A 26,500-nucleotide genomic window follows, 5' to 3' on the forward strand; every position below is an offset into this window, starting at 1 on the left:
CGGCTTGAGGTCGGCATCACGATGGTTGGCCGCTACGGCTTGCCGACCATTATCATCCGCATTGATCCGTCTTTGCGTGTCTTTTCACTGCCGTCACTCCCCAATCTAATGCGCAGTTTTTACCCTTTGCATTTTATCCTGTTTTCTTGATGGATGATCTTCGCTGCAACGCGTAATCTTCCGCGTTAAAATGACGCCACTCATTCTTGTCTGCAGATTGTCAGCAGCCCGTATCGTGTTCTTTGTTTTTTTGTGTGTGCTTTTTGTTTTTTTGTGTGTGTGACTGTAAGTTCCTTCTGAGAACTCCGAAAATAAACCTCAGTGGATAGTCAGCGCTCGTGTTGTCACGTTCTCTTGTCAAGTCGTAGTTTTCTTGCGCTGTTTTCCGTTTGTAACGTCATGCACCAACTAGCCCGCCAACATGCCCCCCTGAAAACAAAGTGCATCTGAGCTGACCCCTAAACCAAGCTGGCGTGGTGTTTTCGCGGTGTCTTCTCGCCAATCTCGCCGGTTCAGCTGATAGCAAAATTATCGCGCGGGTTCCACTTAGCTAGGGAGAGATGAAATGAAATAGATTTTTTTTCTTAAAGGCTTGTGAGTGGTAATCAGATGTGTAAACTGCGGGGGTACTAGAGGCAGTGTAAAAGCTGCACATATTTTTCGACGTGCCGGTTGTGTGTAAGGTATATAATGTGAAATTTTGATATTTTGCGTATTTTTTCACATTGTGTATATCTTTTGTTGTCGTATAAGTTTTGGCGTGTTATTCACGAATGGAAGCGTACTTGCCTTGTCAGCTGCTAAGATTTTGCAGTATCTGGGTCGTTCTTGCGAAACCGACGTTTACCGTATTGCCGTGAATCTTTGTAGTGTTTGTTCATTCTTCAAATCTGCCGCCACGTCATTTTATCGCTTTGTTTATCGCGACGTAAGACGCGACTAGATTTATCTCGATTGATCGCAGCCAGGCGGAGCTGATTCTACCTTTTTTCCGGAATGTTCTAGTAACTTTGCACGCTTTATCTCGAAAGTTCGCTATCAGCTTTAAATTGAGCACAACCGAGATCGGCGGGAATTCTGTTCGAGGACCGCCGAGCACGCTTGCTGCTACGCCGCCGCCGAGTGATACAGTTGATTGTGGGGGCAAGTCAGCCCCAATAAACAGTTTTCTTTTAGAAGAGCTTTTGGCTGCCTTCCTCCCTGCTTCGACTGCCGTCACCACTACGTGACAGTATTATGAACATACATTTCTCTGTCGCTCAGTGCTTGCCCTGCCCATTTGAAAACTGGGCGACCCCTTTTGTAAAGCTTCGACCTCGGCACAGCTTTCTTCTTTCTCTGCGCGCGGACAGACCTGAGCGCCGCCGAAGGCAGCAGCAGCCCGGAGCCCCACGGCGGGGGCCAGGGGGGTCCGGGCGGCGGCATGGACGAGCGCTACGGCGTGGACGCCGCCCTGGGCCTGGGCGCCGTGTCGTCCATCGAGACGCTGCTGCGAAACATCCAGGGCCTGCTCAAGGTTGCGGCCGACAACGCCAGGCACCAGGACCGCCAGATCAGCATCGAGAAAGGTGAGCGCCGACAGCGGCACCTGCACGCATAGAGGATATGGCAAGACAATTAGCCGCAGAATGCAGCCTCGGAGACCGAATCGACTATTATACGCAATAACGAGGGCCGGCGTACACGACTCAGGTTACAGATGTAGTTGTTGTTGATGATGATGATAATTAGTTTTTATGACGCAACGGCAGCTTTGCCCCAAGAGCGCCATGGCACAAGGTAGTTTTCATTGCACAAGGTGGGGTCAAAGACCCTTTTTACTGTTTTATTGGTCTTCTCAGAAAAAAATACAAAAAAGACCCATTTCCCAAGCATTTCACCCTAAAGAACCCGAGCACTACAGCAGGGGAAAGATTGTACCCATTGTATCACCGGTGGATACCCGGCGGCGCTGGGGATCTAACCCCGCACCACCCGCATGCGAGGCGGATGCTCAAACCACTAGGCTACCGCAGATGCAGTTAGTGCTTCAGCCATTTGCCGGCAGGCTAGCCACGCCCCTTGCGTGCGTTTACGAGCTTTCGTGGCTCCCTTAGATTGTCACTGCACCGGAAAACACAATGAGGCCAGCTGTCAGTGCCGTCTGAAAAATGTTCCACGTATTCATTTTACAGAGCTCACATGCTACTAATGTTCACGTCCGATATTCTTGGACGAAATTTTGAATATTCGAAAGTTGTAAGGTACTGTTGCGAAAATATTATATGAAATGGTCCATTATTCTACTTCTACTGTGTAGCGAAATCTTTGTTTTATATTTTTCCCACCGCCCGCATCGAACAACTGACACTGCAAAAACGTTAATCGCAAAAAAAAAAAAATGCAAGCCTGTCGACGGGAGATCTGCGGATATAATGATTGTTATAGCGAAATCATACAGTATGTGAAAAAACTGCATTCATAAACCCTTTCCAGTTCAAAAATGATTTTATCTAAAATTATTGGCTATGTTTTCTTTTGTATGGCAACCGTCAACAATAAGTAGTTTAAAGCTGTTGCCCTCAGTATCGTTGCGTCCAACGCACCATAGATTTTTGTCTCTCTCTCTGTCGGGTCAGGTAGTCAAATAGCAATAAAGCATCGTGCTCAGCTGATTGCCACTACTGCCTATTGTTGCTCGTAACGGTCATGGTGATGTACAGCGCGGCTTGAAACGGCAAGAAACTTTCTTTTTAACGCGTTTGTCCTCGCTAGGATACACCCCATGCATCCCACTAAATAAACTTTTTTTTTACCACTATTATGATGACAAAGTAACGCTCGTGACAAGTAGCGGTCACTTTCACTGAAGGGGAAAAATCTCTATCGTGTCTGAATTCATGCCACATGCAAGGCCTTGCGCAGCTGGTGGGGGGATTCTCGCTTTTCTCTGGCAGAGAAAAGCGAGCGCTTGCAGCGGTTCGGGGAGGATTTATTCCTTGAACGCACGTCGGCACGTCTTCGTCTTGGCGACGCGATGCCCTAAGGAGATCAGGAAAACGAAAAAAAAAGGAGGAACGTCCAATGCAAGAAATTATTGCGGCTAGCGGCACGAGTCGCGCGACCGTCAATCTCTCTCTTCGACGGTGGGGGATTTAGCGCCACGTTTCCGCCAATAAAGCCTCAATTTGCATACTGCATAAAAGGGACACGCTCGCGCGCGACTCGACCCCAGTCCGGGCCTAGAGCCGAGGTCTAATGACCACTCTTGGCGCCCTCTCGCTCGGCCTCTTAATTCTCGAGTCACCTCCCTTCGCGCGTCGTTGTTCTTTCTTACCTTCTTTCTTTCACCATCGTCTTATTTCTTTTTTCTTCTTCTTGTGCTCTTTGTGCCAGGAACCAACTCGACACGCTCTCTGCTTTCCGGTACGGAGAAGTGTGTATGCGTTCCTTTCTTATCCCGTTTCCCGCTTGGAAATTCGGGAAGTGTGAGCTCGCTAAAAGGGACCAGCCGGGTGGCGCCATATTGCAGAACAAAAAATCTCTTCACCTCTTCCTCTCTCATTTTTCCTCTCTCGCTTTCACTAGCTTTCATTGACCACCTCCTCCTCCTCCTCCTCCTCCTCCTCCTCCTCCTCCTCTAAGCGCTCTCTTTCGCTTCCTGACAGCCGTACGCAACCGCTTCGCCGCTAAGTCTCTAACATATATTTTTTGTGCACAGCTTTTCTCTTCTTTCTTCCTCTGCTCATGTATTCGTTTTTCATATCTGCGCATTTCGCTTTTTCTCCTTGTTCCTCTTTTTTTCCCCTTTTCTCTCTCTCTGTTTTCTTTGCATCTTTTTTCTTTCATTGGCAGCGAGGCCCATGTCAAGAAGTCAAAGCTCCCGGGGCATGGCTAGGCTTGGCTGCGCTTGGCTTGTCTGGGCTGGGCCCGGAAATGACGTGGAGTGAATTTACGAGCCTCACAGCGGGGGGTAAGCGGGGACCTCGCGGAGCGAGTGCTTTCCGGAAATGAAATGGGCTTAGCCGCTGCCTCGACGCGACCGCTATTTGTCGCGTCACTTCCGGTGTCAATCTTTATTTCGGACCCCTGGTTTGGAACTTCTGTCTCTCTGGGCGCAGTCCACCTAAATACTCTCCTCTGTTTGCCCCTCTGTCGCTGTTCATGCCTTGTTTCTTTTTTTCTCTCTTATGTTTGGGCTGACGTTCTATTTCCGAGACGAGCCAAATCGTTTCCACTTACTGCACAGTTATTTGCTGCCGCGTATTGTTGCTAATTTTTTCGTTTGATCGAAGTCTGAGCACTGGCCGAGCTTCTGAATCGATATCGTTTTCTTCCTCTTTTCTTATTTGTTTGTTAAGAAGGAAGTGAAATGTGCCTTTGACGTTTACATAAAACGAGCGAAGCGTGCATTCGTCTGTCAAGAGGAAAAAATAGAGAGCAGCGGAGTGGCATATACGGACTGGGTTCTGTCTTCTAGTTTCGTTTGGCTATATTCTTCCGCACACACCATTTAAGCACCTTCCATAGATAGGCAGCGGAAGAAAAGTTTATATTAGCAAGCCTTTCCGTCTATATTTAGCATTCCAATCGCTTTACTTAGTCAGATCGCTGCATTAAGAATAAACAACTCTGACGCAGCTCTCTTGCAGAAAGAAGTGTTGTCGTTGTGCGCGATGGTCAGTACCAACGACAAAGGAGTTTTATTTTCTTTGAACGGCGAAAACGGATTGGGCGCAATAAAAGCGTCGAATCGTGAACGGTGCAAGAAAAATTGAAGGGGCGCCCATGCAATGTGTTCTAGCATAAAGTGCATATGCGAAGGTGATGTGGAAGAAAAAAATATTCACAGGTTCACCTCATTACCTTGTGTGTTGGCAATGCTATTGCATTAGAAGCTGTTGGTGTTTTTACCGGAAATGACGTCAGTTTTAGGTCTGGTGACGTCACTATCGTCCATCCAATGGGAATTATCTGGTCTAGTGACGTCACTGCCCTCCAGCCAATGGGTGAATTTTATGACCGAGCCACATTTTTTTTCCCCAGGTAGTGCTTAATGCTCTCGCATCAAAATGTGACCGGCGAACGTGTTTGGGGGTTGCGTTGCAAATGTAAAAGCAGAAGAGGTAGTTAAATGGGTCACGTGACATTTGCCGAGTGATGACGTCATTTCACGGAGAAGCGCGATCGCAGAGAGTGTGTTGGGGGATGGGATTGGGCATGTAGCCGTCGCTGTAAAGAGGAAAAGCGAATGTGGAGGAAGAGGAGGAGGGGTGTTGAGCAACGAGACAGGGAAACACCGTGAAAAGCAAAAACAAAAAAAAAACGGCGCGTTTTCTTTTTTCTTTCCAACCAGCGGAGCACATTTCTCGCTCTCTTCCGGCCCCTTCGCCGCCGGTGGGAGACGAGCGGGGCCTGCCTTCGATCAAGCGGAACAAACAGCGCATTTTTAAAAGAAGGACGCCGCGGTTCCGCCTGTTTGCGCTGGCTCTGCGTGCGCGATCCTCGAGCGACGGCGGCGTGAGCGCTGGGCAAGCTATCTGACCCTCCTACTTTCCCACACGCCCCTCGCCCTGCACTTCTCTGGCCTCATTTCTCATCCTTCCCTTTCCTTTTTCGTTTGTTGTGCTGCCTTCTCACTTTCCTGTCATAGCGAGCGAGATCCCTCAAATCGTCAGCCAAGTCAGCTACTGAATGGCGTCAAACCAGTGAGGAGGTACTGTGGAACAGCAATGAAACAAAAGATCCGCCACCTTCTGAGAACGAAGAAACGGTACAGATAGAGCGTACGTTTACCAGCCAGAGTATGTTTAGGACCACGTGCGAGTGAGGAGAGGAAACTGAGAACCTCCAACTGCAACTACCTGGGGCTTTAGCATAGCTGTTGGCGAGGGCATGAAATTGACTCGGAATCACTGGAACCGTGAGATCATCCCAGAGAACTGCATTAACTCCTGAGGTGAGCAGGTTCGCTGTCTTAACGTGGGCAGTGGTCGGGCTTGTTTCGGCTAAAAGAAGTCTTCGTAGCCTTGTTTTATATTTTACCTGGACACTGGACAATGACCTCCATGAACAGCCAAGAGTACTTGCGCGTGTTTGCAATTGGAACGAGCTTGACCTCCAATTTTAGATATGGGGCTGACGAAAAAAAACGGTGTAATGACGGCGAGGATTGCGTGGTACTATAGTTTTCAATAACTGGTTCTCAAATATTAACTAATTAACTACGCAGCTAACTGCGTGTAACTCTTCCTTGCGCGATGCTACGGCGCACGTACGCCTCTCGGGTGTGAAAACCGCGCCACTCACTCCGTCGTCTCGGCGAAGCGAAACAGCAACAGCTTTCGCGGCCAGGAGCTCTCCCTCATTTCGACCCTGTAATTACAGCGGTCGCCGGGCTCACCTAAATCCCGAGAGATAACTAGCACCACGCGGCGACTGCCTTCTGTATGCGAATAGCAAGACATCGAGTACCTTTGAGTGCTCCTCGAGGCGCAGTCGAGACCTAACTCTCTCTGTTTGGTGGAGGCATTGCTGAAAGGGTTGTCTGGTTCACTCCACGCTTGAGGAGAATTTTATCCGCTGTGTCGCGGCGGTGAGGAAGGGGCACGCGGTATCGCCGCCGCCTCTGTCCGGAAAATGATTCCAGGGGCCTCGGAGGAGGGAGAGAACTGGGGAGTCGGGTTTCGCGCTCACTGCGGGCAGAGCGCAAATGAGAGAGTTGCTCGCTGCGGCAAACAAGATAGCGTGTGGCCCGACGCGTTCTTCTTATTCCTCCTCCCGACTGCGACCTCGTGGTTTACGACTTTTAATAAAGGGGTCCGAGGGTCCCTCCGCGTTCTCTTCTCTTTCCTCGTGCTTAACGCGACACCGAATCCGATGCAGGCTCGGGCCGAGGCGTCACATGGGGGGAGGGATGATGAGAGTGAGGAGGTCATCTCCCTGGACTGGCATCTGCGTTCGTCCCGTCTTTTATGGGCGGCACGCTCGCGCGCCGACCGCTGTCATTTTTCGCCAGAGCCGCCGCGACGGCTCGCCACTCGAGATTTTGCCTGATGAGGGAGGCTTCGCGCCTCTTGCGATCTCTCGCGCGCGGGAAAACGCCGGAGAGCCCGGGACTTTGTGAAAAGCCTTTCTTTCCTTTGCTTCCTCTCCTTGCCTTTCCCGCGGTTCTCGTTAAGTATGCGGGAAGAGTATTGGAGCGTACGTTGCTCCCGGTGAGTGTGTGTGGCTCTTCTGGAGCGGCGTCAGATTTCGCGGCCTCCGGTCGTCAATTTGAACTTGAATGACGCGTGCGGGGGAGGTGTCCCGTGCGCGCTTGCAGCGATCGAGTCTTTTCCGCTTCCGCCTTTCCGGGACGCCTTGGCTGGAAGCTGCTGCTCTTGGAAAGGGTGTTCCGTTCTAACTTCACGAGGCTCGGCGTAAGAAAGAAGAATGTTTCCAATTTAGAATGACAACCCTTCTCTGTGTTTCTGAAAGTTACCGTCGCTGGAGAACATGTGTGGAATATAAGATCGTGCCTTGAAAGCTTGATGACTGTCGTATATTTAACCGCTGAGGTGAGCGTGTTCGTTAAAATGACAACACCAAAGCCATTCTGAAGTACAGGAAGCTGTCGAGACGAACGATTGAGCCTGAGGCTGACAAATGCTGGATTCGCATCCAGTAATTACCATCGAAGCAATAAAATATGGGCACAGAGAAGCGGCTTTTATAGCTGTATATAAAGCTGTACTTGTACAGTGTACGTGTCATTGCTTTTAGTGGAGAACTTGTATGCTCAGCATATTTGATGTCGGTATCAATCGCAGCGGCGTAAATAAAGGCGAAAGGTTAGATTAAAAATGTGCAAGTTTTGTTTGCGAATGAAAACTTGCTAATTTATTTATGTCAGTTCAAACCAAACCGGAGCCTCGAAAAGAAGTGCATGAATTTCTGGATTAGTAATTGTACGCCAACATTACGTTCTGACAAAGCTGGAAAAGAAATTAAACGCTAAAAAACTAATCAGCGAAAACTGTCAGCCCCGCAAGCATACACTTTCCGCAGTCACAGCCTAATCAAAACCATAGCGAACGCTAAACTCAAAGCCTACTCGAGCGCGGCTTGTACAGGCAGGAACGTCGCGCAGAAGCCACGTAATTAGTTTCGGTTTCCCGGGAACGCCCCAAATAATCACCCACATGCTGTACGACGGCGCGCTTAATTCACTTAGAGCAGAGCCGATCCCTTACGGCTGTCACCGCTCGGAAGGTCGGCGATTTTCGCCCCCAAGAAATAATCCTTCCTCACACAGGACGGCTTTGCTGTACGAGGGCCCGAGGAGCGCCGAATCAAGTCCCGAACAATGTGCCACGAAGCGGAAAATTCCGGCTGCTTCTGTTCCTATTTCCCATTTATTTCCTGAATATTTCTTTTGTTTCATTAACCCTCGTTTGCGCTGCTTCTCTGTCGAGTCTCTCTCGGTTTCCACTTCCGCTTTCTCCCTCCGCTGTTCGCGAGCCACATCTCGATGTGCGCGCGTAATTTCGTTAAAAGCGAAAGTGAACCTGCCCTCTCCTGGCTCACGCATTTCTCCTCTTCGTTCAACCGACTGCTTTTCGTCGTCGTCTCACCCCCTTGGCCTTCTGCCCAGTGTTTAATTCGTTCCTGAGGTGAGCGCAATAATAATAAAAAAGAAACGCGTGCGAAATGATCGCGACTTAACTAAATTTCTGACCTCGCTCTAGCTCCCCGAAGATGAAATCAAACACGCCCCCCCCCCCTCCCCTTTTCCGCCGCGAAATGACGCTCATTAGATTAATAAGCCAGTCGCTGAAGCGCGCTTTCTCGGTTCGACGCCGGTTGCCAGGCGGTTACGCGCGAGCAAGCGAGCGCATATACACTGCTGCTGCTATACGAGTCCGCCTCATGCAGCTATCCGCAACCGAACTCCACGTGGCCGCTCCGCGCGTTTTCGCGCACACCCGCCGCCTCTTAATGCCGCCTATTCGTTACTTCTCTTTCTTTTATGTATATTTTGTTCACTCCTCCGACCCATGTGTTCTGTTTCTTTGGTGGCCATCCGTGTATTTACTATCGCAAACCGTGTGCAGTTATGCGAGTGGTCTTTCGCAATCACCGACATTTCCTTTTCGGGCTCGCATAACCTTTGCGCTTGTTACTTCGGGCCTCAGCTCGCAGATGGCAGCACCTCTCGCCTCCTTCATCTCTCCAGAGGGTTTTGCTCTTTCGTCTGCGCCTGATGCGGTTTTCGCGGCCAGCCAAACGGAGCTGCTAAATCATGCGAAGCGCCGTCGAGGCTAACTGCAGAACTTCTGAGCACCCGCATAAAGAAAGGAAGAGGGGGGAGGGGGAGAGAGTGATATGGAGAGATATGTGCGTTCGTGTGTCTTCAAAGGCAAGGCAGAGAGAGCAGCGCCGATTCGTGCCCCAATGTTGTTAGGCGTAATGAGCCGATTTAGGTCGCCTGCGCGGCGCAAGATTTGCGATGCTTCCGCTGAACGAGCTCTAGAGCGAGCGCAGTTTTCTGCTCGGTTCACATTTGTACGCGTAATGTCCGCGGTGCGTGCCCTCTGCCGCTGAGCGTCGCTGATGGCGCTCTGGACGCCTGGTAACGCGAGCCGCGGGCCGACGTTGGCGCTCGTGCTCTCACTCACGACGTCGCCTAGTTTATGGCGATTCGCGAGACATGGATTCGATCAAAACAGCGCATTTCAGGCAGCCTTTTTTTTTTCTACCGGTTTGACCGAGAGGCGCTTGATCAAAAACAGGACACTTAAGCTCCTCCTTAAGGGAATGTCGCCATAGCGTTAATGGGTCCTTTGAGCTCTCTGGAGTCCTCTTCGTGTGTCGCTTCGCAGACATACTATTCTTTCTTTAATCATCACATAACGCTCAACCTTCCATTATGTATAGTATTAGTATGATACTATTCATATCCATAGATATCCATATCCATAAGGGATCACAGATAGTATGATCCCTTATGATAGTATTAGAGATCCCTGCCGCGCAATTACTCCTTCTCTGTCGCCTAGATTCTGCCTACATGCGCATATACGCGGAATTGTCCATTCTCTACTTCACATTCATAGATAGCGTGTAGTCCCCATACCACTCTTGGCGCAGTGGTGCAGCGGTTAAGCGATGCGCCACTGCGCCGCCAGGTGGGGCTTGTGAGGCCCAAGCTGCTCTTCCCGAGAAACCTCACGGGGCCAAACATTAAATGCCACCTGCTACGGTGGGCAGTTTGCTCACAATCCGGTCGCCAGGTTGTGATGACGTCACGAAGTCGCGTGATCTAACGGCCACCTGCTGTATCTATCTGCTCGCGATGCCGCCACCCATGACGCCGCTGACGACGCCGGATTTTCTGCAGGATGGGGGTCTTAACGCTATCGCGTCAAAGTAAAATATAAAAGATGCGGGCTCAACACTGCTAAAAGGCGAAGTAGCCTCGAGCATAGGAGGAACTACAACCTTTCCGCGTTCTTCCAGTATAGGGGGTTTTCACAGCTGAAAAATCTGGTATTGTTTCACATGGAGCATATTTCGCAGTTGAATGAGGTATATCAATTCTTATCTCTAGGGTACTTTACCATTCTTAATTTATCTAAACGTAACGTAACTTCGTTATACTTGTACTTTTGGATGAGCATATTTCGGACCCTATATAACGTTTAGGGGGAATTATTTTTTTATTGCAAAATCTTGATTACAAATGACAGGTGCAGACTTTGGTAAATAAACACGTACCCTTTTCCTGTGCACACATGCGGGTAAATGAAAGTTCGCTTTGTACTTTTTTCTTTCATGTTGACGCACCACTTAACCTCGTGGTGAGCGGTAACCTTTTAGATCTGGATTCGATTTTCTAATGATTAACATTTGCGCTCGTAATGTATGGTCAGACAGCCCTTAGCGGTCATCGCTGCTTAGTGTGTGTTCCAACCACAGAAACATTTAATCATTTATCCAAAGCTCGACTTCTTTCTCCAGCTCGGTTCAGAATGGAAGCCCTCAATGCCACCGGCGAGTTTATCGTTGTTGCTGCATTATTCAAACTTTTGGGTCCATTCTTACTCAACAATAGCTCGTTTATACTGCGCGACGAGTCTCCACTGTAATTACGCTCAACAATACCGAGATTGATGAAATTCCTCGAAGCATCACCTACGTTCATTAGCGTTCCTGTTGTTTTGCAACAACACCTTCGACGCGCTTCTGATCAGCGCTAACAGCATGCAAGGCACCGAATGCACGTATACGCGTTTTTCCTTAACGCGGGATCTGGTTGTTTACAAAGCATTTCGTCGCTATAATCTTTAGAACCGTCGTTATTAACGAAGCAGCAGCAGCAGCAGTGGCCAGAGATCATTCTTCGAGACAAAAGTGTGGGGGAATAACCGAACACACTGCAGGGGAAGAACAGGGGCATACATCGCGCTTTTGTTTCGTTTTTTTTTTTTGATCCGCTCGAGACGGGCTCAGCCATCAGGGGCGTGTCATCTCTGTGCGCCCACAAAACCATTGTGTTCGACAAGCGCGGATATAAGGAAACCGGCGCATGCGCCGCGTAGCCGAGACGTGAACTGATTTCGGTCGTGAGTGCGCCAGAGCCCGGACCAAGGACGAGACGTGCGCCCATTGTATTTTCCCGCCGCATATCCCGGCCGCTTATCAACACCGCGCAGAGTTTGTATCGGCTCCGACTGCGTCACGTACCGGGGGCGCTGTCAGACGTGACGTCTTGTGCGGAGCTGGCGTGGTCTCGAAGAGCGCTGCGTAGTGCATCAGCGGCTACGGACCGCCGCGACCCACACATCGCACGAGCGTGCGAGCTTGCTCGGCCCTTCCGAGAAAGCCCGTCATTCTTACGTTTTAATAATGTTCGCCGAGCGGCGTCGGTCCCGAACCTCGCGGCCGGAGAGATGTGGCCGCTTGCGCATGCGCGTGCTAAGCAGGGCGCACGGGAGCGTTGCGAATGCTCGACTCCACGCCCGGGCTCCCGTGTAAGCGAGCTCACGTGCTGGCGCCGTACGAGGAAGTGGTCTTGTTCGCGCGTGACGCCGAAGAATCCGGCTCCTGTTTAGCTTTGCGGACACGTAAGCCACCTCACAGTGCGGTACGCGGCTGTGACTATAGGGAAACCGTGGCCAAGAGCGCACGTATATAACGAGAAGAAAAGAATGGTCTGCATTTAAGGCCGCACACGGCAGGCACCTCTCTCTCCTTAGGGGAAAAAAATAATAGCACAGATAGCCCTCAGACAGGCCCGGAGATTCATGATCCGCTCAGAGGACGCTTCTTATAGTATAGTTGAGTCGCTTAAAAACAGGTTGCTTTCTGCAAATTTTTTAAAAATTTGGTGCTCTGTACGAGGCATTAAATTTTCTATATCGAGCTCGAGCTGAGGTTGTTAATGATCTTGTTATAAAAGAAATGAACTCCCAACTATAGAGAGCGTAGTTCCAACGGAGGTCACTGTCGTAAACTACACGTGCGACTTAAAGCTTTCTTTCACTTCTCACAGACATCGGGGCGTGCACACGCCCACACACTATTATGGGGCTGCCTGCCTTCTTGCCCAAGCAGGCAGACAAACCGGCGCGTATCTCAGGCGCGCACGCACAGCAAAGGAGGACGAATGACCTCGGACAAGAGGAAACGTCGCACGATTGAGCGCCTTGTGCGCACCCTTATCAAGGGCGTGGTATTATGCACCGCGCACCCGAGAGAGAGAGAGAGAGAGAGAGAGAGAGAGAGAGAGAGAGAGAGAGAGAGAGAGAGAGAGCCCTTTCGTTTTCCTCGCAATTATGGTTATTGGTCCACAGAGGGACCCTGCTTCGGAGCAAAGGCAGTGAGGGCAGGTTGGGAGGGAGGCAGTGCGCTTCGGGACCTAGGCTTCGGCCCGAGTCGTGAGCGGCGGTTCATTGTTTCGATTGAAAAGGGCAGGTCTCAGTCTCGAGCCGCACCACCAGACAGATCGCGCGCACGACCGAGCTGGCGCGGAGAGCTTGCGTGCGACGAATGCATTTGGGAAGAACGCCATCCGCGATCCAGTGCGGCGGCGGGGGGGGCACGCCACCGACGTTCTTCCAGCATGCGCCGGCGGGCGGTCGTAACTGATTCCGCCGCTCATCCGTGCCTTCTTCTCCATGGGAATAGTTCCTTTATTTTGTCTTTCGTTTTCGTTTTATCTGGCTCCCTGCGTCGGTTTGTCTTCATTCCGCCGCTAGCCCGAAGACGTCCTCCAGGTCGATCTGTTTTATGGCCTGTAACTGTTTCCTGAGCGGTGGTGCCTCGAGAGAGGAACGAACAGGCGGCTGCGTGCGATATTGAAAACGCGGCGTACGATAATGATGGACTTTCCCCTCTCGGCGCTGTATCGCAGAGCGAATGTGTAAAAGGCGTGATTCGGAGTCGTTTGGGTTTTCTGGCGGTTGCGGAGGGGCCCCGCCCCTTCTGCTGTCCGCTTTCTGCCAGCTCTATCTCGTGCGGGCAGCCGCGCTGGAGGCCCGTCTTAGCGTGGCCGCTGCATTTCAGGTCTAGCGCTAGCGAATCATTTACGGAAGGAGGGGGTGAGATCGGGCGATCGCCTCTTTCTTGCTACCGAGCCGTGGGCTCCAATGGATGAAGCCGTGGCGTATTGCTCTTATCTTATGCATAGAAGCGGATTTCTTGCGATCTACGATATACGCCCGTCCACTAAAGCGTATGCGCGCGTGTTCGCAAGCGCTGGGTTCTCCCGTAGAAATGCGAGAGCCTTGAGAAGATAGCATTTGCTGGTCGTGAAAGTGCGCTGGCTCTATGGGCTGATGTAGAGAACTGGTGGCATTCATAGGAGCATGATCCTGTACGTCGCACTAGGCCATATGCGCAGGGCATAGCCGGATTCTCGGAAAGGTTACTGTCACAAAGAAATATTGAATATACTGCTCCAGAAGGACATAACGATATATGGTAGGCTTGAAGAAATAAAGAACCTTCACTTTGAAATTAGCCATTTGAGCCGAAGCGTGCTTAGCGTCGCTGCCAGCAGCCTATTGCGGCGACTACAGTGATATTAACTTCTAAGCATCTACTTTTAAATAGGTAACCTGTTCGTGCCACAGTACATTACAAATTCAGAGAGAACTGATGTAATTAAACGTACTTGGAACTGGGGTTTTTTCAACAGGCGCTTACAACGGCCATGTATTTAAAAAAACAAAAAAATAGAGATACTAAGGGGCGCTCAAACATTAGATTAGCATTGAAGTACTTGCCGCAATTAAATATTCAGGTATTGTAGACGCTGTACTTTGTAAGATTCGCAGTTTCAGAGGTTCTAATCCGGCAGCGTGAATTTTCACTTCCACAGCTGTGGCATACTGTGAGGCAGCGCATTGATTTTAGCCACTTAGAGGCACGTTAGCGATACACGTGTAGTATATACGTGCGGAGGTGACGAAGGAGGAGATCGTTATAGAGAAAAGAAATGCGCGACAACTGCACCTCTCTCGGTGCACGTCTGAACCGCGCCGGGAGGGGAAAGAAAGAAAGGAGTGAAAACGTAGAGAGACGAAGAAGCGCAGACGCAGTCCTTGTTAAAAATATGCAGGCCACGATGTCTGGGTGAGGCTTGCTTTACACCATCACCGCTCCTAATCTGTTTTTGGAGAGCGTAGTCATCCTTCTGCCTAACCTCACAAGACCCTGTAGGAGTTGAAATTAAACTCTATATCACTATAAACACGAAGGGAGTAAAAAGGGACTTTGTTGTCCTCTAACGCACTTGATTTAAAGGGCAGGGTAAAATGTCCAAGCCGTGGGGTAGATTTGCCTCCATTGACAAGAGTAAGCATTCCGTATATTTAGTGATCGAAATATACTTTGAAATTTGGTCATACCTTGCGCATAAAAGGGAATGCGCCAGAGGACAGCTTATTCCCTTTCTACTCCCATATGGGCGTATTCGTGTCAAGAGTGTACAAATACCCTACTATACGACCCGCTGGAAAACTCCTAGGCCTTCATATCTTTGACGAAGGCCGCACATAGCACGCACGCTCTATGGTGCGAGTGCGTGATTCCGACACACATGCTAGGAAGGTCGGTTTTGCAACGCACCAGCCGCATGCACACTGCATCCAAGGGTCCGACGCAGCCAGGTATCGAATTCGGTGGACTGGTGACAACGTCAGCGCGCGCTTACTACCGCATCCATGTGGCACGTCTAAATCGCGTTGGCAGCCTATACATCAACAGTATGTAACTTTACGTTGCAGATTTGGCAGAACCACGACAACTTTATCTCTGCTTTTTTTTTCTTTTCCTGCAGCCGAGCTCAAGATGGAAGTACTGCGAGAAAGAAATATGCGGGAGACCCTCGAGAAACAGCTTTCCGAAGAACAGCGGACGAGAGGTGAGTTTTGTTGTTGTTCGATGCTCGCGCTTCGTTACCCCACGCAAGAGGGAAGCAGGTGATATCGCGACCCACATCAGCGTCGTCTCGCTTCAAGGCGCATAAAATATAGTTCTGGCACGCATTTTGGTCGGCTTCTTTCGCGAAATACGAGCGCCGATTAGCCATGGGCAACTTATTTGAATAAACATCCACTATGACAGCCTCTTTCATCTTTCTTCGAAACCACCGCTGGCACAAAATCTATGTCTTTATTACGTTTGTTATACTAGGTAGCGGTTAGTGCGGTGGACACTAAGTAACGATATGCATGGTAGCCCGCTCTGCTGTAGTGAGCGAATTACATCGCCATTTATTCTCACAGCGTATGCCTTCGGCTGCCAAAAGATCTGGACACTCAGTAGTTCCACCAGGCGCTCAGGGAAATGCATCTGGCCATCACGCAAGCTAGCAAGCTGTCGCAGTGTCACTGACGTGGCAGCACCTGCGATAAGCCAACTTCTAGGTAGTATGCACAGGCCAGCGTCTTGCATAACAACTTCTCGTTGAATGTCGGAGAGCCTTACAAGCGTCGCCGACCTCCTTTTTCGACATTGACGTTCCAGTGGAGAGCCGCTGCACTTCCGAGTCTGCTTTTCCAGCAAAATTTTAAGATAAAGCCAAGATAGGATATAATATGTTCTAAATTAATGTTTCGGGCAATTCCTGTTCGTCGACACTAATATCCAATTTCATGATAACCACACTGCGTTGCCATTTTTTTTAAGGATTGGTCTCGCAGCAGTCGGCCTTGAGGGATGTAAGCTTAACATTTAAAACCTTTGTTTTAATTTGTTTGAATTGTGTTGAATTGAAATTCTTTGGAGGTTGCTATGGTCACACATAAGCCGTGAAAGGAAGTCTTAGGTTTGCCTTCTTGTATCATAACCAACGCGGTATTAATGCCTCACTGAACCTACTATCGCCCCCTCACGTCCACCTTCAAAAAATGTGACGTAACGGCCTTTCCTAAATCCTTTCCTTCCTCCGTGGCAGTTTATAAAAACGTTTCGAACGTGACGGCCGCTATGACCTCGGTGCAATCCATGTACACGCACGCACGCACGCACACCTAATTATGGTTTGTGCGGCGCGCTGCAAGCCGCGAAAGTACTGCGGGAAAGACGACATGCAGACACTTCCGCGGAATAGATATTTTTTAAAGCTACAGTTTGTTCCTAGTGTGTTTTTATATTCCTAAAGAGGCGGCTCTCTTGCAGGAATGAAAAATGGTTTCTTTCTGCCCGAGCACATCAGTCGCCGCGCGGTGGTGGTGCTTTTGGCTCCACCTCCTGCGAAGCCATTGCCTCAAAGTGCAAATACGCGGGATTTCCTCACTCAGCCAAACATTTTTTTTTTGTCGCTCTCTGCCCCCTTCACATTCATTTCTTCCACCTCCTGCTTTTACACACACGCACACACTCATACACTCGTTGCGCAGAAATGCACTCTTCTCGGGAAAGTATATATATCGTTATCTCGCGAGTCGGTTCACCCCTTCTGTCTGCGTGCGCTGTCTTCTGTTCTCAGTGCTTTCAGATTTTGGATCTCGCTTGGCGCGGTGTACCGTGATGTCGGGTGTTTAAGCTGCAGCTTTTACTTTAAACTGTTGAGACTGCGCCTTGCACGACTGGCTGACTGCGGCTGATATGCGCATGTTACTTTGTATACGGGCCGGTATTACCTCTGCGTCATTGATCATTTCCCGTGGCTAACTGTACCCACAATGCATTGGAGCTATTACTTATTATACTTATTGGCGCATATTTCAAACCTCAAAGAATAAACGTCTGTACACAAGAAACTGCTCGATACTATCGACGTCGTGTCGTCGTACTCATCACCATCGGTTTTGTGTCGTCCACGGCAAGGGCCATGCCAAAGCTCCTCAAATATTTCTGTCATGTGTCATGTGTCTGTGAAGTCTCTGACCTTATCGCTCCAACAGGTTTTCTACGGGAACTGACTACACTTGTCTTCCCTTAGTATCGGATCTCTTTCCTGAATAAATAATTTATAATGCGTTTTCCATATCGCATTTCCTCCGAAGGTCCGTTTCTTCTGGCAGTTAGGACCTGAATCTCGTAAATTCACAATACAAAGGTACTGGAAAGTATTTATAGTGGCTACATAGCGACCATAGTCCTTCATAGCGTGACAAAATCTAAATCAGGAAGGACGTCAGGGAGGGAGACACGGTCATTCCAGTGCTACTCACCGCGTATTTGCTAGGTGTATTCCGTGAACTGGATTGGGAAGAGTTGGAGATTTAATGGAGAGTGCATTAGCAATATTCGATTCGCTGATGACATTGTCTTGCTAAGTAACTGAAGGGACAAACTGCAAATCATGTTCGAGGGCCTAAACAGAAAAAGCAGAACCGTGGGCACAAAAATTAATGTGACGAAGTTAATAGTAATGTTCGGTAGTCCTGGAAGGGCACACCGGTTTACGATAGGAAGCAAAGCATTGTAACTTGTCACAGGATACATCTACTTAGGGCAGGTGGTAACCGCTGACCCGGACCACAAGAGCGAGAAAACTATGAGAATAAGAATGGGGTGGAAGGCACTTGTCTGGTCTCAGGTCATGGGTATTAGCTTGCCAGTATCCCTCGAGAGGAAAGTATGCGACTCTTGTATCTTGCCGGTACTCACGTACGGAGTGGAAACCTGGAAGCAAACGAAAAGGCTAGAAATTAAATTTAGGACAGCGCAGCAAGCTATGAAAGGAAAATGATAGGTGTAAATTTAAGAGACAGTAAGCGAGCGGAATGGGTCGGGAAGCAGACGCGGTTAATTCTTATATCCAGTCCAAATCAAGGACTGATGGGCGTAGGTAGGGCGTGTATTGCGAAGGAAGATGACCGATGGTCCCTTATGGTTAGGGAAGTAGATGGGCGGATAAATTTAGAGCGAAGTTCACGGGAATAAGGTAGCCTCGCTTGGTACAGGACATAGTTAATTGGAGGAATATTGGATACTCCTCGGTCCTGCAGTTGGCGTAGTGTGGCGGATTTTAATGATGATTATCACAAATTAACCTGTGTTTTTATAGTCTTGAGGGTGTCTCTTTGTAAACTATTAGCGGTGCTTTGGTCTTTCGCCCAATACAGTGGAAAAAACGGTACTTGTGCGGGCGCAGGGGAATCGGAATCTCTACTCCTTTTCTCGGCGTTCATCTTTCACGCCGCGGTGTTAGTGTTTCCGGATGGAGAGGCCCCAGCGGCGGCTGGCCGCCGAGTGTTTCCGGGCCCGGCGCAGCGGTGAGAGCTTATTTGATTTTGCGCTTCGCGCCTCGCCAAAGACGGGGCGTGGATGGAGACTTAGCCCGCACTTTGTCATTTCCGATGGTGGTGCCGAGACGGATATCGCTGGCTCGAGAGAGCGCGCTTTTGACCGGGGCGAGGGACTAGTGTGAGCGATGCTTCTGCGAGGAGCAACGAGTTTTCTCAGCCATAACTCTTGCTCAGGCCAATGCACATAGCTCTGTGGCGTGTTATATAGGGAACGAGACTGTCTCTGGAAGCGTATTCGAAAGTCTTAGGACAAACAATGGAGCTTCCATAGATGTAGCTCGCTAATACCTGTCCTCTCTCTGAGCGATTTCCTTTTAAAATAAGAGAGCGTCCAGCATTGGTGAAAAGTTGATTCCTTCTCTTCTCCTCTCACGCCTGAAATGGAATTGCAAAACAAGCTCAACTTACACTGCCATTAAACAAGCCTTTGTAAAAGATAGTAACGCTAGAGATCCTATGGTGACCCATTACGATATCAGACTGCCATGTAGTTGTCAAGTGAGGTAATAACTTCCTCTCACTACGTTTTACTGGAACTTAAATGTCAGTAGGTCAGCGTTGCAAGACATTTCTGCGCATCGAAATACAACCGTGCGAATAGATGACTAGTCCGCCCGTAATTAGAGTGTTCACATTAAAATTAGAGTGCATTGGTAACAGAGCGTTTGGATTAGAGCGCCTGAAGTTAGAGTGCAATGGCGTCGCTTCGTGCACGAATGAAGTCCGCAAAACTTAGTTCTTAGTTTTTTTTTTCGTGTGTGTGCTTGATTTTGGAACAAATTCTCTAAGATGAAGTGGTATTACGGAGTGATAACTGAAATAGGCGTGCGATAATTCGGGCACAGTATCGTCTGCTCATCTTCCACGCATACAGATGCAAATGTCAGTAACTACGCTGCATTACGTATAAAACAGAATAGACCGCATGATATCATGGATGTTTCTCGTATTCTTTCTGACGCCTAGATAACTGAACGGCACTCTCGACTTGCACCACCTCTTTCCCTGCGGACGTGGATTCATTTTCATAACGCCTATACTACTTCCGGTGACGGCTAAAGTGCGCGATAAGTAATTTGGGGCAGCAACGGAGCGACCCGAGAATAAACCGTGAGCTCCTCGCGAACATCGGCGACAACCTCAGGGCGACCGCATGTAAGAGCGCTCACACAGGCACAGACAGACACACACACACCGGGTCGAGCGAGCATCTGTCACGCCACCGTGTCACCGTACAGTAAGCCAATGCCGCGACGGAGTCGTGTTACCCACTCTGATAGACGGCAGTGGCGGCGGTTTTCCGGAGTCTTCCCTCGAAGAGCTGTTCGAACCCGCGTCGCTTCAAGGAAACAAAACAACACACTGAAAAAGACGTTAGACGGGGAGAAAAACACGGAGTTACTTCTTCTACTTTGTTGTTTTTGTATTCCACACCACGGTTGCACGAGGCGCAGTGACCAGATACGCGGGAGAAGGAAAGGAGCGGTGAAAAAGAGAGTGACACCTATTGGCCTTACAAAAATGTAACGGCGGCAACGCTTGAGTGGTTCGACGGAGTTTCCAAGAAGAAAAAAGAAACGCCGAGAAAGTAAACAGCGAGCCTAAGAAGACCGACCGAACAGCGCACGCAGTGAGTTCAGACGTGGGAGTACACGCGAGAGGAGAGGTGCCTATGTTCGGGAGAAGCAAAGGGAGAGCCAGGAAGGCAGGGAGGGAGGGGGCGGAGGGTTGGTGTTGGCGGTAGGGAGCGAGGTGTCCCCGCGAGGCGGCGCTGCCGATATTCCCGTCGTCTTCTTTCTCGGGTATCGCGTTTCGCTATTTGTCAAAAAACCGGCTCGAACCCAGATAGCTATAGCAGCCCCCGAGGAAACCGCGCCAGCGCGTGAAGCGGCGCAGATCTGCCAGTAGCTGGCCAGAATGCAAGCAGCCCGCGGGGTTCCCGTGTCGCCTCCGGGCGTTTTATGGTTGGCGTCCGATGTCCCGCGGCGTGTCGGGAAGGACGATCCCGGTGCTGTCTCTCTTCTACACCACGCGAAGCAGCAGCGGTGCCGACTGATGCTCCCCTCTCTCCCACTTGGCGCAATGACGCTTACGTTTGCATCTACACGCGCTGGTACTGGCGTCCCATTGCCCCGAAACAGCCTGTGTATTATACCGCGTAAAGCCGGGGAAGAACAAGCCAGGGAGAGCACCGGATTGGAAGCGGGAGTAGGGAAAGAGAGGAGGAGGCACGGGTGGTGTGAAGAGGGGGAGGGGAGAAAACTTATTCGCATGGAAATCATGGTTGGCCGCCCGCGGTTTGCGGGGCACCATGTGTCGGGACGATTCGCCGCAAGCACCGCGCCACACTACGCTCTCGGGCGGCGGGCGATCGCACGGAAAATGCGCGCGATTATGGCGGTTGTCCCGCGCGCCTGCGAAGCGCACGATACAGATTTGGCGCGGATATACGTATGCGCTCCATCTCATATTCAGCTCCTTATGTTGATGTCTTTTTTTTTTAAATTCTAGGTTTTCGTTTTTGTCTGTGACCCTGAATCCCCACACGAGCACCGGGCGTAGGCCGTGCTTAGTACTGGTTTCCGATTTTTGCTTTCTTCCCTTCACTCTGGTAATGCGCTTTCTGATGCGCACGCGATACACGCAGATATGAGTTTCGCCGATCGCATCATCGGCCATCTGCCACGAAAACCAACAGGCGCTCTCCACCTTGCTTGCGCTTTACCAGTCTTTTTCTTTTCTTTAGAAAGAAGAGCATTGGCGCGTGAACACGGATTTAGAACGGGACGATTTGACTAATAAAGTTTCTTCGTAGCCTAAACTGCTACCACCACCATCTCAGGGTCAACAACAGAGGGCAGGGACTCGGTCTCGCTTGTAAACGTGTTTTGTGATGCGCGCTAAACAGAGCCTGATTGTGGAAAACGCTTAGTACTACAAGAATAATAAATTATTTGCTACTACGATTACTCGTGCTAAGATGAGGTTGCAATCAAGCGCGACTTTACTGTTACAGCACTGCAAGTGTTGTATATCTTGATTTGGCATTAACATGCGCTTATGGATCTCCAACTGGATGTTTTAATGTGTTTCCTTCGATAAAGAATGATAAAAATAAAGCTGATAGGGGAATGTAGTTCAACCGAGTACACGTGCGGAAGCAGGTGGTCATTCTTCAATTTGAGGGGACACATAAGCTCCGCCTTAAGGGTACAACGCGATATCTTCAGTGGGTGAATGCCCATGTATGCGGAATTGGTGATTCTGTACCTAAAATTAATAGATAGTGCCGAGTCCTCCTACCACTACCAGCGCAGTGACGCAGCGGTTGAGCGATGCGCCACTGCACTGGCAGGTGGCTGTTCCTGTCACAGCTACCCGAAGGTATTGTGCGACTCACGTTGCTCCTCTCGGGCAGCTGGCGCGACGCTCCTCAGAGCTTACCCGAACTTACCCGAGTTATTCGGGTAAGCTCGGGTAGTAACTCGGGTTGCTTGGCAACGGCACAAGTTCGTACGCACATACAGTGAGCGGTGAACGTACGTACGGTGACAAGATTCTTGATCGGTGTTGGTGAGAGTATGTGTGCTTTCGCATTGTTATTGTTCAATGGGACGTTCAGGATTCGTCTCTTGTTCTCTCTTGGGAGAAAAAGCACAACTCCCCCCCCCCCCCCCAACCCTTCTTGCAAAAACTCAATATCTCGTGTGCCTCTCACAACAACAATCGGCATCGGCTTGTAACTCGGAAAATACGGCCTATCTAGTTGCTCGTAATGAGGCATAAATAACGTCCCGATCGGGGAGCTGTGTGCGCTCTCCCGCGTAACTCCTTATCGGTCCATCCGGCGAGATCGGCTCCGTTGTCCGCAGCGCTGCTCAATGGCAAACAGTCGTTTATAAAAAGTCTGCGTGCGCGGCATGCACTGCTTTGCAGATAGCTTTGCCCCGCCCACCCACGGCGGACGACGGCGATTGCGATTCCTCGTTAATTGCCATTTTGTGGCACCGGCGGGCAGCGTTCGCGTGTCCAGCCCTAATCACTGCTTTCCAGGTCATGGCAGTAAATGGCGTTGACGTGGCTGTGTTAGCCAGTGGCGAGAACAAATGCATGACTTTTTCTGTTTGTTTTTCTCGCAGCTTGGTAGATAGTTTTGAAACGGGCTGCCGGAAAACAGGCTTATACATTGTCGAATTTTTAACGCTGTGTCTGAGCAGTTTCAGCTACCGAAAGCTGAAACGACACAATAGGAGACGGCATAGTGAAGATAAGAGCAAGGTCTCAAACAACGGCTTTGAATCGACTCTAGCAGCATCACTTACGTGCGAGAGCTTTTGAAGTATCTGATTTATAGTTCTTCAATACCAAATGATAGAGCCACTATAAAGTACTCTGATGGGCACGCAAAGCATTTCATTTCCATGAATCTTGAAGGACAATCCGTCATCCTGTGTGAGGAGTTCACGTTTCAAGGCGCCAAACTTGTAAATTAATTGGAAGCTGTGCTCGCACTCACCATTGGACTGGTTGGAAGGAAGTTGCGTGAGGAGCTCACCTGCTTTGGAACCGAGGACGTATTTGTGTTGAGATCTTCTGTCTAATCTCCTGCTGAAGTGGTCTCCATGAACCACCCAAACAGTGCAACCCGAGAAGCTACAGTGTGTGGGAGGTAGGGCTTATTGTCACAACTGTTAAAGCCTAATCGATTGTGCATGAGTCTAAGCATTTCTCTTTTCCTAATAGCCGCCGAAAGGGATATTTCCTTCTTAACACAACTGCGTACAGAAACGCATTCCGCGCGTAACGTCTGCAGTCGAGTAGGTAAGGTTTTCCTGCACATTGCTGGCTAAATATCAGCGCGTTGCTCATAAAATTGGTAAAAAAAAACTGATTATTATTTTGTGTAATAGATGCAATTGCGTTCTCTGTGTTAACTGCAGCAGTAAAAGAAGAATTTCCATCGTTTGATGGAGCGCGCCATCTATCGCAAGCCTTGGGAACTGCCTCGTTGATGCGAATATTGATCTAGAGTCAAGCAGTTTTGTCTCATTTCACCCATCTCCCCACCTCCCTTTATTTTTATTTCTGCCCTTCGCGAAAAGGTGTCGCTGCAGTCGCGTTATTAGTTCAGAGGCTTCGGAAAATTCGGAAACAGGAGCAGTGCAATTCGCAACTTCAATCAGGTCCTAAATTTTGCTTTTGTGCCTTTATTTTACCATATTTTCTTGGTATCACAAATACAACTGAACGTACTAAAATCACTCATGGGCGCCGTTGTGGAGGCCTTTGAAATAATTTTGACCTCCTGGGTTTCTTTAATTTATTATATTGTCGCTATACGTTGCATTTTACTTCCCTTGGCAACCAAGACAGCAAATGTAAACGAGGAGAATGCCGCAAGGCTTGGCGGGCCTCTTTGATACTGCTGAAGTGAAATGACTGTCACGAAGAAACTGTACAGGTCCGGATAATGTAACCCGGTCGTTTCGAACAAGCTGGCGTTTACGTAACGTTGCACTGCTACCGTCAAAAAAGGTCACTGGTTGCTGTCATATTAGGCGGAGATTTCGAGAAAATCCATTACCATTTGCCACGCCGGCATACGAGATGCATGCCGCAAATAGAACCTGACAGAGGCTCGTCTCCCGTACCAAATTACGCCAACGTTGGTGTATGTCCTTACATTGTGTTTACGCCGCCAATATTTGATGTGCACCGCATACATCCAAGCGGAAAACTAATGCCGTGTGTACCTCTACAGTGACGTTCGGGTAGCGTGCGCTTCGGGGACCGGCCGTCCGTTCGCATGGGAACGAAAGCTTTCCGAACGAATGACATGATGCGTGTTTGGCCGTGGGCTCGGCGCGCAAAAGCCGCCGAACGCCACAGAACCCATAAATTTTGTCTCTTATGCGTCGTCGACACAGCAGTCCCGCGGCGGGAAATCCGAAGCCGCCGCCGAGTTCGCCAGTATATAGATGAGAGAAAGCATAACATCGCGGAGCACTGTGCATGACCGCGAACACTTTGTGTCAGGCTGCGCGCGCGCCAGCGTGTGTGTGTCCCCGGGTTCGAAACGCAAAGCGAAACGCGTCGCGAGGCCTGGCAGTCGCTGACGTACTGACGTCAGCGTGTGTTTACGCGACCGCTGGCCCCGAGGTGACAGTGACAAACAGCAAATCATTCGCCCGGTCGTAGCTCACCAGCCGCTTTCGAATCGTGGCCTCCGTGGGCCCTAGTTTTGGGAGCGTGCGCGCGGCGGGCTGTAAATCACCAGCTGCAAGTATATGGCTTTGAGTGGCAGCGAGGAGTTGTGCGCCGCTTTCGCTCACTTCTTGCCCTCTTTCCGTCCCTCTGGAAGTCGTCTCGACTCTCGAGCGCTTGTTACGACTGAGTCTTGACTTCGCGCGTATCAGTTCCTGCGTTCTCTTGTCTGTTTTAACTCTGCGAGTCGCTGTCTCCGAACGACAGTCCAGATGCCTTCGAAGTATGCCTCGTGGCTGTAAGGAAGAGATTTTGCTCTGCGCATAGCAGTGTCGATGCCAGAGTGTCTTTGACAAAATGGGGATGTACGGGGTTTTGTCAAGCTGTCAGTGAGCAGCTTTTAGTGGGGCCCCCCTCATCACGTACAACGTGATCGTCGATTCTCGATGATAAAAATGGATCCCCTTCATCATGTGCCACATGATGTCGATCCTTGATGACAAAGTCAATATGTATAACGAAACTAACAAGACAAAAGGCACGTACGCACAGGAAAAAAAGAGATATCGACGCAGCCGAATGCACCCAAAAACAGAAGCAATGCGCAACATGATCAACGCCCACGAAAAGTCACTTCACTTGATCCTGAAATAACTTGAAAAATCTAGTATTTGTGTGCAAGTGCTATCGATGGGGCCGTCATGTTTCATTGTCATTATCTTTCAGCTTAACTTCTCGCTGCTTCTGATTCACACAAGTAGCCGGCACACCTTTTCGTGTACACAGAAAATATGTCACTTACGTGAGAAACGTTCTGAACAAAAACGGGACCCCAAGAAACGAGACATTCGTTCGTAGTTTCAGTAATTTTTGTTTCGTATTATGAAGCAGCTGGCATTGTTAGCAAATGCTACTGATGATATCTTGCATGTATATCCGAAAATGTGTTTTTCTTCGTGTTCATACGACTTGCTGTCAAAAGGTCTTTTTTTTTTCATCGCTTTATTGTTTACTTTTTGTGATTTTATCTTGCTTTTTCCTTGAAGCTTGATTTTTTGTTGCCGATGTAAAGAGAATGGCACACGCTGATCATTGATATGTCATGATAACAAAGTTCCTCGGCATACTTCGGTAAAAGTATAAGCGTCTTACATTGACGTAGTATACACAGTTTGGCTAGTGGGAACTGCAAATTATGCTGAGCTGCCTATCCGAGGCAATGGAGACCATGCAGAAAGTGGAGCGCGGAATTAGCATCCAATTATGTACAGTTTCCTTTCATTTGCGAATACTTCGCATATCGCACAAACACGCACAAACTACGTCATTCCATGAATCCCGCTGTGTGCCCCGTCTCGCTTGGTCTTGTATTGTTTGTGCCCAATCAACTAGCACAGAATTATAGAGCTCCCTTTAATACAAGTACATTTCGTAATACCGCTACGTTTAGCGCGCGCATACCCAGTATATATGTAGGTACTTTAATACTTTCACGTCACTGCCGGGTAGGCATCGCTGCTCTTTGCAACGCGGTCATTGAACTGTGTCAACAGCAAGACTTCTTCAAAGAC

At 49.5% G+C, this 26,500-nt stretch overlaps 1 protein-coding gene across 6 annotated transcripts in view; it reads left to right on the plus strand.

The window, feature by feature from the left end:
- Positions 1 to 26,500, plus strand: part of LOC144128672 (dachshund homolog 1-like) — a 222,953-nt gene that overhangs the window by 167,377 nt on the left and 29,076 nt on the right. For 3 of the 6 annotated variants that reach the window (XM_077662261.1, XM_077662259.1, XM_077662262.1), the window contains 2 exons: positions 1,326 to 1,568; positions 15,305 to 15,388. In XM_077662261.1, the coding sequence (XP_077518387.1) occupies positions 1,326 to 1,568; positions 15,305 to 15,388 (327 nt within the window). The remainder of the gene's footprint in view (positions 1 to 1,325; positions 1,569 to 15,304; positions 15,389 to 26,500) is intronic. The other 3 variants (XM_077662260.1, XM_077662263.1, XM_077662264.1) reach the window with 1 other exon arrangement.

This window comes from Amblyomma americanum, chromosome 4 (genome assembly GCF_052857255.1).
Source record: "Amblyomma americanum isolate KBUSLIRL-KWMA chromosome 4, ASM5285725v1, whole genome shotgun sequence".
NCBI lineage: Eukaryota > Metazoa > Arthropoda > Arachnida > Ixodida > Ixodidae > Amblyomma > Amblyomma americanum.